Raw genomic sequence first — 10,902 nt, 5'->3', positions numbered from 1 at the left:
AGCAATTGCTTCTTGTCTCAAGGTTTGAGGGTATGCAGAACATCTGAAAAGTAACACTGGTGCTTCAGAGAACATTCCTAAGTTGTCATGGGCGTATAGACTTTTAAATTGTCATGTTATAGTCATATTTACCTTAAATATCATCACATGTTTTCAGCATGACACTCAATGGAGAGAAGTTAAAAAAAAAAAAAAATCCTTGCGAACTCTGATGGTTTTTTGACAATTGCATTTAAAGTAGCCATTTCTGTAGTAAAGCAATACAAAGTTGTAGATCATAATGATTGTAAGGTAAATATAATTGGATAAATATATGTCTTTTTTTTTCGTTGTGACTGGATCTGCGTCGATCTGTAGGGACAGGAAATGCATCAGAGTTTCATGAGTCCAAAAACATAGGTGACTTCTTGTGCCGATGTTGCTGCTGTGTCCATATACAGAATTTTTACATGTTGCTTAGCAGCTCAGTCATGTACTCCTGGTAAGTTCCAGTAGGAGCCAAAAACTAGATGTTCCCACCTAACATGCAGTATGAAAATCTATAGGTGAGCTGGAAGCATGACTGATGCTCCCCTACGCCATCAGATTGCAAATATAAAGCAGTAGTAGCCGTTTATATTTGGAAACGAGTCGGCAGGTGCTGGCCTTCTAATTTCAAGGTATTAAAGCTTGGAAAGGGTTTCGTTCATTCATTTGTTTGTTTTACTGTGTGGGTTCACTCTTGTGTCATCCACCTCACGTGAAGCTCTCCTGAGGACAGGAGGGACAAGATTTCTTGACTTCTGAGAGTATGATCAGACAGTCGGGGTATGCAGGTAAGAGTGGGGAAACTTGGGTTCTGTTCTCTGATCCTTGTGTGTGTTTTATCAAGTGTTATAACGCAGAAATTCTGCGAGTGAGATTATCATTCTAAAGGCAGGTGAATTTTGGAAGAAAAAAGTTCAAATCAAAAAAGGCTTTACAGTTGCAGCAACAAAACGTAAATGAGGCATTTTACAGACCAGCATTTGGGCTGTGAACACCAGTGAGGGATGCAGTTTAAGCCACTGCTACCGCCTGTATGCTGAGATATGTCCCTGCTTAGTGTGCTGGCTTTGGTTAGTAACCTCCAAATGTTATTCACAAACAGCTGTAAATGTAGCTCTGGGAGACAAGACATCTAGAAGCTAGGTGCAGTGACTAAGCTCTTTTAAAAATGTACTCGGAGGAGGAAGCAGAGGTAGTTATTTACACCTACCTCCTAGACAATAGCATACTTGTTAAGTGTGTGTGTGCAGATACATACATCTCTGCCTGTAAACTCAGTGTATTGGAATTGAATAGGATGTATAATTATGCCCCTGAAATACATATTTACGTACAGTTCAAATCACCCTTTCCTGGAACTAGATATTGCAGCCATTAGCATCTCTGTGACCGGTGCTCTTCTCCTACAGGTGCAAGGACTGAGCAGCAAGATGTAGCTTTTCCATTGGTTTCCTTTATAAGCTCTCTTGAACTCCAACGTGGAAGATTTCCAACAGCTTAAGTGTACTAGAATTGTAGGGGGTTTGTGTTGGTTTTTCTCTAGCACTTTTTCACTGTTTCAAAGGGTGTAAACAGCCATTTATTTTGGGTCTATCATGAAAATAGTTAATTTGGGTGGAAAATGAGAATCAGCTGTGTAAATGTGTCTCTTTGCCCAGCTACTGAAGGGTGAGAGAGTTCTGCATTTCCTGTTTGTGGTGTTTTTTGGTTTTGTTTTTTTTTACGATGGATAAGAAGCATTGACAGAACATATTAATATGTGATAAAAACTGAGGAACATCCAAAACATCAATTGTGTAGGAAAGAGATCTGTGTGCTGTGACTACTGCTGTGAAATGCATAATCGTAGTTAAAAAGGAGATAGACTTTAAGGCATGGCTAGGAATGGAGAACTGAAAGCAAGTAGATTACTGTTGCGTACATCTTCAGTGTGGTGTGCAGTTTGGTAGCCCCCTCTCAGAAATGATACAAAACTTAATAAAACCTACAGAGAGGGGTAGCAAAGAGGAGCAGGGTTATGGGATGCCTTTTATACAAGAAATGGCCAAGCAGACTAGGATAAATATGTGACAGTGTATGAAGCCTGCAAAATCATAAATGGTTTGGAGAATATGTATATGCAATCGTTACGTTATTTCTGTACTGCAAACCTGTAAATTGACTGAGAAAGACATCAACAGCCTGAAAAGCCATTGGTGCAGGTAACTTGGGTATACACACAGGTGTCCTTGGATGGGAAGGGCCCACTCTGTGTGGGTTTGTCACGCTCGGCTGCTGGCCGATCCCTGGGGACAGAACGCTGGGTCAGGTCGGTTCCTGCCACGGACCCCAGAGTCAGTCCTCCAGTTCTCAATGTCCTGGTTTTGGTATTTTGTCAAGAGATGAAGACAGATACCTCTATCCCTTTAAATAAGCTCTCTGTTGAATGCAACTCTTAAATGTGGATGCAGAAAAAACCCACTTGTGTTGGCGGTCAGTGTACGGGAAAGCTCTTGGATAGCATTGACGCTGAGAGCAGCGGTCACAAGCATGGGTCTGTTTCAATATACATCAATTTCATGCTCCACAGAATTTAGTCAGTTCTATTTTTAAAAGTGAAGCCTTTAGAGCTTTTGCAACCTTGCAATATTTGAGTTTTTTCTTGATCTAAAACTTCACACATTGGAGAACTATCTTGGGATATGGAGGTTTAAATTCTTTCTAAAGGAAATGCTTGCTTAAGCTTACTTTAGCAGGAAAAAACCTGTACTGAGTTAGCCTTGAAGGAATGAGATGCATTGTTTGTTGAGAGCAGTGGTGGTCTGTTTGTCTGCTGTAGATAAACAGAGCTGTTCAGGACTGCTGCGGTAGTGCTATTTCTAGATCAGCATAAACTCAGTATCTTGTTCAGTGAAGGAAGCAAAGACTATGTGATCCTCTCTCTCTGCCAGCTAATAGCTTCTGAAGCCGACTTGTTTCAGCTAGGCTCGTTGGGCTGTAGGTCTCATCTGTCAGAAATCTGGCAGCAGAGCAGATGCTAATAAAAATGCTGAGGGAAGGATTGCAGCTTGATAGATATTGAAGAAATTGCAGGAAGGAGAGACCTTGAAGAAGATTCAGAGGAAAACAGGCTTCAGTTGTTCCCTGAACCTTGAAACTGCATGTTCGTTTTCACTAGCCTTAATACAGGTATTAGGACAGATCATAAATCACTCTAATTCTTGATAACGTGTTTCACTACGAGCATAAATCAGGGCAAACCATTTGCAGCAGCCTTTCATAAAACTATACAGGTGGTGTAGTTTAAATGATACTGCTGTTAAACAGCTTGTTGCCATAACTTGGTATATGTTTCACCAGTCTGAGTCTAAATTCTAAATAGGAAGTTCATAGTAAGTGTAGAAATACGTAGTTTATGGGCAGGTGGAAGCTTTCTCCTTCTACACCTGGAACTAGCCCGCTGAGGCCAGCTTCATTATTTCCCACCATTCACCTGCTGGAGCTGTACGCGAGAGTGAGCTGATGTGGTCAAGCGACCTCCGTTGGCTTGGGCTGTAGGGTGAGCTCACGGCTCCTGAGGGTGCGTTACCTGTACCGGCCAGGTAGCCTGTACGTACAGATGTCAAATATTGGCTTTTTTTGAGCTACGCGATTAAAGACAGATAATATTGTACAAGCCAGATTAACACTGATTATCTTTCTTATCCATCTGCTGGTATTTTACCATGCCTGGCAAAACGGTATTAGCATCTTCATCTTCCCTATTTTAGGACAGTTCTTGGGCATTAAGGGATTTTATTTTTTCTTTTTATAACTTTTTTTAAATCTTCTGACTAATTAGATGGCTAAAAATGGTCAGCAAAGCAATTTTTCTAATGCAAACCTTTTTTTAATTAAATATCTAGACTTTTAAAAATTTAATCTGTCTGGAAAGCATATAAAAGCTCAAATCTGCTTGTCCTGTAGCATGTGCGTGTGTGTTTGGAAACATCATGTTGTCTGGAGTATCTGCTCTTTGTGTTTTGGTGTGGTTTTTTGTTTTGTTTGTTTTGTTTTTTTGTTTTGTTTTCCCCCAGCAGTAATGGCCCACCTCAGTGTTAAATTTGTTTGAGGCTAAAATCCAGCATATAGACAGAATCATCAAATTGTTTAGGTTGGAAGGGACCTCTCGAGATGATCAAATAGGCCTCAATGGACTTTTGGTGTTAAGGTGTAATAAGATCGCAAAATTAATGCCACATCAACTCTCTGACTTATTAATCATTTTTCTTTACTCTCCCATTGTAAATGAATGCTTTTTTTTTTTTTTTCCCCCCCCCTGTTATAGATTGACTATACCGGAACAGAGCCTTCGAGTCCTTGCAACAAATGTTTGAATGTGTCCTGGGACAGCACACCACCTTGTACTTGCACCATCAATTTCACACTGGAACATTCGTTTGAGGTATGCTACCCTGTATGCGAAGTGAAATTAGAACAGTTTATATGGTTTATTTCATAATAGATAGGAAAGCTGTATCACTTAAGTGGTTTTTTTTTTACCTAAAGGATTATTTCTAGTTTTTCTATGAACTTAGGTCTGATTTTTGTGTGTCTTTACAGTAACAGGGATGAGATAGCTTTTAATGCCTCTGTTTATCTGGAAATGTAAAACATTAAATAGAATGCTTGTGTTTTACACATTTAGATTTACCGCATGTGTCCTATAACTGGCAAGTAATCCTGCATGATTTATAAAAACAGTTCAACAAGAATTGGAAATACCAGATAAGTGCTTTCTGACAAATTGCAAGCAAATAATGAGGCTTATGTGCTTTAACATCAGACAAGACAGGTGTTGGGATTAGTGCTAGTGAAGTATCATTCTGATAGTTTATGGCACATTTATACTGTTTGACTTCAGGATGCCAGCTTAAGTTAGGATAGTACTCTTGTGTGCTCAGTGTGAAGAAAGGATTGAGGCTCCTACTTTATGAATGTTGCTGTCAAGCAAACACAGAGTTTAAGAGGTTAAAATTTAAGCTTTGTGTGAATGAAAATCCCTCTTGCCCTGTCTTGCCTCCTGTAGAGCAATGTATTCATGTATTACGGACTTTCCAACTTCTATCAAAACCATCGTCGTTACGTGAAATCGCGAGATGACAGCCAGCTGAATGGCGATAACAGTTCACTACTTGTAGGTATTCACGCTTGGATATTAATAAGGAACTAACTTCTGACTATTGCATAAATCGCCACATAGCACAGTGTTTAGTTTAATGGTAACGAGGTACTAGCATTTTTCCATAACAGACAGCCATAAGGAATTAATATTTTGTTTACAGAAAATAACTGTGTAAGATACTGTAGGATTTCATGTCAATCATTTCATTAAGCGGACAGCAATGCAGTACCTCAATCATTTCTCAAATTTGAATAGTTTTAAACTGTCGTGTTATCTTCAGTCAGTAGTATCTATCTGTATCCATTCTGTCTGCAGTTTTTGTTTTCAGTATAAAATAGTATTTGGTTACCTAGCACTTGGTTTGGGTATTGCAGCTAAATGCATCCATTTTTGTAGACTCTGGTTCAGTATTGAACATCAGTGATACTGGAAAATACCCGTACTGAGTGTTCTGTTCAAGGCCCCGTGTAATGTTTAGGGCCAGACCTCTCCTTTTCCTAGTTTTTAGGAGGAGTGGCAACACAGTTGGGTTCTTGCTTCAGCAAGAATGATTCTCCCTTTTTACCTGTAAACTTTAAAAAAGGGGAGAGTTTCAGGAGGCTACATCTGATGACTGACACAGGGTTTTGGGGGGGCTTTTTCTGCTTGCATTTTTGGCATGCTGTTGGACTCCTTGCAACCTTTTGCATTTTATGTTACACTTGGTTTCTTATTATAGTCTTATTTTCTATAACACTGATGCATATTTAAAAAAAACCTTTAATAGAAGAAGAGTTGAGTACTTCATGTTGGAAAACTGTTTCTATTAAAAGATAAAAGAAGAAACGTTCTAATAGCTTCCAAGAAAAGCCTTATTTTTAGTATGACCATGATGGGCTTCCGACTTTATTCATGTTTTATTTAGATTTTATTCCTGTTTGTAAAAGAAAAATCAATCATGCTAACTAGTATTGAATGCTGAAGTACTTATAAATAACCTGGCTTGTGAAAAGATTATTTTTGTGGTACAATTAAGATGTGCATGTTATTGAGGTACTGTAGTAAAAATGGGTTAGTTGGATAAACTGACACAGATTCATCTGCCTTTTTTCTTTCCATCAGAATCCAAGTAAGGAATGTGAGCCGTACCGCACAAATGAGGACAAACCCATTGCTCCTTGTGGAGCTATTGCCAACAGTATGTTTAATGGTAGGGTAGCACTTTTAAGTTATCACTTAAATGTTCTTGTGATCTACTGTATGGTTTGTGTTGTGTTGCAAACTATTGAGTAAAGACATTGTGGGCTTTTTTGTTTTGAATTAACACATTTTCATTGTTCAGAATAAATTAAATATCTTGTATTGTACTGCTGTCGCTTTTTCCAAAACTACTGTGAGAATTAATTGAATCTGATGGCATACAAAGGATGGAAATACCTGTTTTGAGAAGCTGTTACTGCTGTGGGGTAGAAACATAGATATCATATATGGATAATACGCTGCTATCTAATATAAGTTGATTCTTACAGAACAGCTTGTGATTGTGGCAGGCAGGTAATAAATGCCTTGTTTGTTTTTTTTTGTTTTGTTTCTCCTGGAGGTAGTTGTTTCACTGCCTATCAGGATCATCTGTCTAATGAAAGTTCCTTCAGCTGGTTTTCTAATTTGATTTTCCCTTTAGATACATTGGAATTATATCGCATTGAAAATAACACAAGGACGCCTATTACTTTGATTAAAAAAGGCATTGCGTGGTGGACAGATAAAAATGTAAAGTTCAGGAATCCTACAGGAGACGGAAATAACTTAACTGCGCTTTTCCAAGGTAAAAAAAAAAAAGATGTGAAACTTTAAGAATAACAAAACACTTCAAACACATTTTGATACCAATGAGTTTTACCTCACTGACAACATTCTGCTGAATGTAAAAATACTGTGGTGCTCTGAAGAAATCCAAACTAAGGATTACTCTGTTATCTAGAAAGGTTGTCTTTAATGAAAGCTGCAAATTTCATGTGAAAGTGTTTGGTTTTTACCTTTACTGTAATAATTTATTTTTAATTTCTGATTTTTTTTTTTTTTATCTTAAATACTGAGAAGAGTTGCATATGTGCACTGTGGTTTAACCCCAGCTGGCAACTAAGCACCACACAGCCACTCACTAACTGTGCCCCTGCCCAGTGGGATGGGGGGGTGGAAATTGGAAGGGTAAAAGTGAGAAAACTCGTACGTTGAGATAAAGACAGCTTAATAATTTCAAAAACAAAACTAAACAAACAAAATATCAAAGCACAAAATGAGAGGAAAATAAAACCCAAGAAAAACAAGTGATGCAAAAGAAAACAATTGCTCACCACCAGCCAAGTCCCCGAGCAATGGCAGCCCCTGCCTACCTCTACCCGCCCAGTTTTATTGCTGAGCATGACGCCATACGGTATGGGACATCCCTTGGGTCATTGGGGTCAGCTGTCCTGGCTGTGTCCCCTCCCAACTCCTTGTGCCCCCCCAGCCTCCTCGCTGGTGGGGTGGTCTGAGGGGCAGAAAACGCCTTGATGCTGTGTAAGCCCTGCTCAGCAATAACCAAAACACCCCTGAATTATCAACACTGCTTTCAGCACAAAAGCTACCAGGATACAAGCTACTATAAAGAAATTTAACTCTATCCCAGCCAAAACCAGTACAGCTGCTACAATGCTTGGATTTAACTTGAAAAGAAATCCTGCAGTTGTTCAATCAAACTCTTCATAGGGAGTTTTCATTTAAATGTTTCTACTGCTCTATTGTGCAAAGTTTTTGAAAAAAATGATTCTTTTTTGTGATTAGAAGTGCCTGATGTCTCTTCTTTGTTAGGTTAAATATAGTTTGGTAAATCAAAGTTTTCTTTGTCTACTAATATCTGAAAATAACCTTTCTCATGGCTCTAAGGGGGGGGGGTGTGTGTGTTTGTGCAAGGTAGACAATAATTTCAGGTTTAACTTGATGCGGGTTTCTTGCTTAGTCACAGCCAAATTACATGTTACCAATGTGATGCCACCCTTGGAAAAGCAGATACCTTACCCTAATACAGTGTAGAATTGTATTTCCAGTAAAATTAGCAAAAGCATTAGTGTGGCATCATCTAGAATATTGCACGTAATTTTATTTGCTCATGGTCCAGGAAGTGGTAGTCAAACTCTTAACAAGCGAGCAGAGGAGCTATCATCATAATGGAGAACTGTCTCACCAAGTAAGGTTTGGAGACAAGCCTTCCTAGCTATAGAAATGTGTAGGGGAGGCAAACTTGTTTACATAAATGGAGAGTGCTGTCATGAGCGTGCGTGGATATGCCCTACTATTTTAAGCTTCAAAATAAAAAGTTATTAAACAGCCCAGTGTCTTGCAATAGTAGTGAGCCAACCTCTCTCTCCGTACTGTTTAGAAGTTAATATGTTTTTTTGTAATAGTAGAATGAATTTTGATGAGCCAGTGTGCTACTTAGTCCTGTATTTGAAATACTTCTTATTTTTGTTTAATCGTAGGCACAACAAAACCTATAAACTGGCCCAAGCCAGTGTACATGCTGGACTCGGAGCCTGACAACAATGGCTTTATCAATGAAGACTTCATTGTGTGGATGCGTACCGCTGCTCTGCCAACGTTTCGCAAGCTGTATCGTCTCATTGAAAGGAAGAATAACTTACAGCCTACGTTACAGGCTGGAAAATATTCCTTGGATATTGCATACAGTATCCTTTGAAAAAACCTTTGAAAGTAGCTAAGGACCTTAGCTGGATTACAGGGGCATGTATTTGTGCAAGTTCAAGTTGAACTAGCCTTTTTTCTTACCATCTCTTAAAAAAAAAGATGGTATTGAGCTGTGGTTGAAAACTGATAGTGAGAATTGGGTAGAATATTACCATCTTTTACTTCTGTGCAAGTTTTTATAGAGTTAGTAGCTTTGTAGTGAGAGGGGAAATCAGATTGCTTGGGTGCTATGAAGGAAATGAGAGAAGCATAGGAAAAAGGAAAGTATAGAAGTAGTTGGTAGCCTAGAAATTTGAAAACTTTAACTTCAAGGTGTAATGACAATATGGGATCAAGGGCAGAATGACTTTGGAGGTCAAGAAAATCTCAGACCTATGGATCAGGTGGAGGTTTGTCATTCTATTTTGGACAAACTAAAGACTAGGTAGAAGTGCAGGAGACTAGAGGAGGAGGGTTGTCATAGTAACTGAGTTCTTAAAAATTGAAAGCACTCGATGATCGTTTTCAAATAGCCACTGCAGTATTTTCCTTTGCTGCAAAACTGGGGGGAGAGCATATAAAACTGAATGAACATCAAGAAACATTTTGTACTCAAATATATTTAAGAATTAAAATTTAGATTTCCCTCATGTTATTGAAGCTGCTTTCAAAAACCCACAAAATTGTTCATTTACTCTTCCCTTAAAAAGGAGTTAACATCTCCTAACGTGGCATTTTTCTTGGAGTAGCTGACAGTGCCCATATTAGTCTCATCCTAAAAGAATAGCTAAACGTTTCATATTTGTGCTTCCAGTATTCAAAGGCAGCACTTTGTATTTGGAACCTGAGTGAAATGACCCAGAATTTCAACTTGCCTGACCACATAAAGCTAGATTTGGAAATGTGCTTCTTGTTTTCCTAAATGTTTTTCAGATTATCCTGTACACAGTTTTGACGGACGAAAAAGAATGATCCTAAGCACCATCTCGTGGATGGGAGGCAAAAATCCCTTTCTGGGAATTGCGTACATCACTGTTGGGTCCATATGCTTCTTCTTAGGAGTTGTGTTGCTGATCATCCATCACAAATACGGAAATCGAAACACTAGTGCAGACATTCCCAATTAATCTTGCATTCTGAAAACAAATGTACTGCATGTGCATCAAGGCCAGTCCAGAATGGACCCAGTTTTTGAAAGATAAATCTCTGCTTCTGTCACTTCTGAGACTGGGTACATGATTTTTATCTAAAGCTCCCCTTTCCCATACTGTGGATTAACTCTTGAAAGTGACGGGTATACAATTAGCTATATTGATTGTACCTCTGCCTATGTCAGAAACAATTTTTCTGATATTTGCCTCTAACTGGGCAGGCCACATGATGCATATAGCTCCTGTTCCCTTGATGCATTTGCTGCTTGTTCATGTGCTGTGTAATGTTGGTATGATTCAGATTGTGTGGAGAAAGACTGTTAAAAGAGACTGTAAATTGTTAACTTTCCAGAATTCAGGTGTCAGTGCTGTTCAAAGGAAAAGTCAAGTCTTAAGTGTTTTTTCAATTTACTGTCTTGTGTGCATGGGCTCTTACATTTCTTGCTGAGATTTTAATATATTTATATAAGTTGTTAAATATTTTTCCTGTGTCCTACCCACCTCTGTTATGTTAAATCTTTTAAGTGCTCTGTAAATTTCAGCACTCTGGATTCTTTGTATATTTACAGCGTATGTGCCTGGCCAGTAAACTAGTGTCCAGAAAACCTATTTTGTTAGTTATCTGCGTGAGTCCCTTTTAAAGATTGTTCTAAATTGGGAAATGGCTGTTGCAGGTAGAATCCGCTTTTTTCTAATTTTCTTTGCTTTAAGTCATATCCAGTACTAGTTTCCTATTGTGCTTGCTGGTTTTGCTTTTCATGAGCAGCTCCAAGCATTAATCAAGAAGAACCAAAAATGGTTTTTCCGTTCACAAATTTGAGTGAATTCTTTTTACTGGAGGAGTTTCCTAATTTTCTTGAGGCATATGTATTCTGAGCA

At 38.6% G+C, this 10,902-nt stretch overlaps 1 protein-coding gene across 1 annotated transcript; it reads left to right on the top strand.

Annotated features, from left to right (window-relative positions):
- The first annotated feature begins 809 nt into the window (after positions 1-809).
- Positions 810-10,559, top strand: TMEM30A (transmembrane protein 30A). Its single transcript, XM_009710624.1, has 7 exons — positions 810-815; positions 4,334-4,450; positions 5,075-5,182; positions 6,272-6,359; positions 6,831-6,974; positions 8,668-8,874; positions 9,806-10,559. The coding sequence occupies exons 1-7, from the start codon at positions 810-812 to the stop codon at positions 9,997-9,999; spliced, it is 864 nt and encodes a 287-aa protein (XP_009708926.1). The 3' UTR covers positions 10,000-10,559.
- The last annotated feature ends 343 nt before the right edge of the window (positions 10,560-10,902 follow it).

This window comes from Cariama cristata, unplaced genomic scaffold (genome assembly GCF_000690535.1).
Source record: "Cariama cristata isolate BGI_N322 unplaced genomic scaffold, ASM69053v1 scaffold4132, whole genome shotgun sequence".
Classification (NCBI taxonomy): domain Eukaryota; kingdom Metazoa; phylum Chordata; class Aves; order Cariamiformes; family Cariamidae; genus Cariama; species Cariama cristata.
Note: the sequence above shows the minus strand (reverse complement) of the source record. Positions and strands in the feature narration are given on the sequence as shown.

Bases quoted from the DNA above. Each gene is read 5' to 3' on its own strand.
- TMEM30A (XM_009710624.1), top strand. The intron at 6,975-8,667 runs GTAAAAAAAAAA...GTTTAATCGTAG, and splicing joins CTTAACTGCGCTTTTCCAAG to GCACAACAAAACCTATAAAC. The intron at 8,875-9,805 runs GTATCCTTTGAA...AATGTTTTTCAG, and splicing joins TTCCTTGGATATTGCATACA to ATTATCCTGTACACAGTTTT.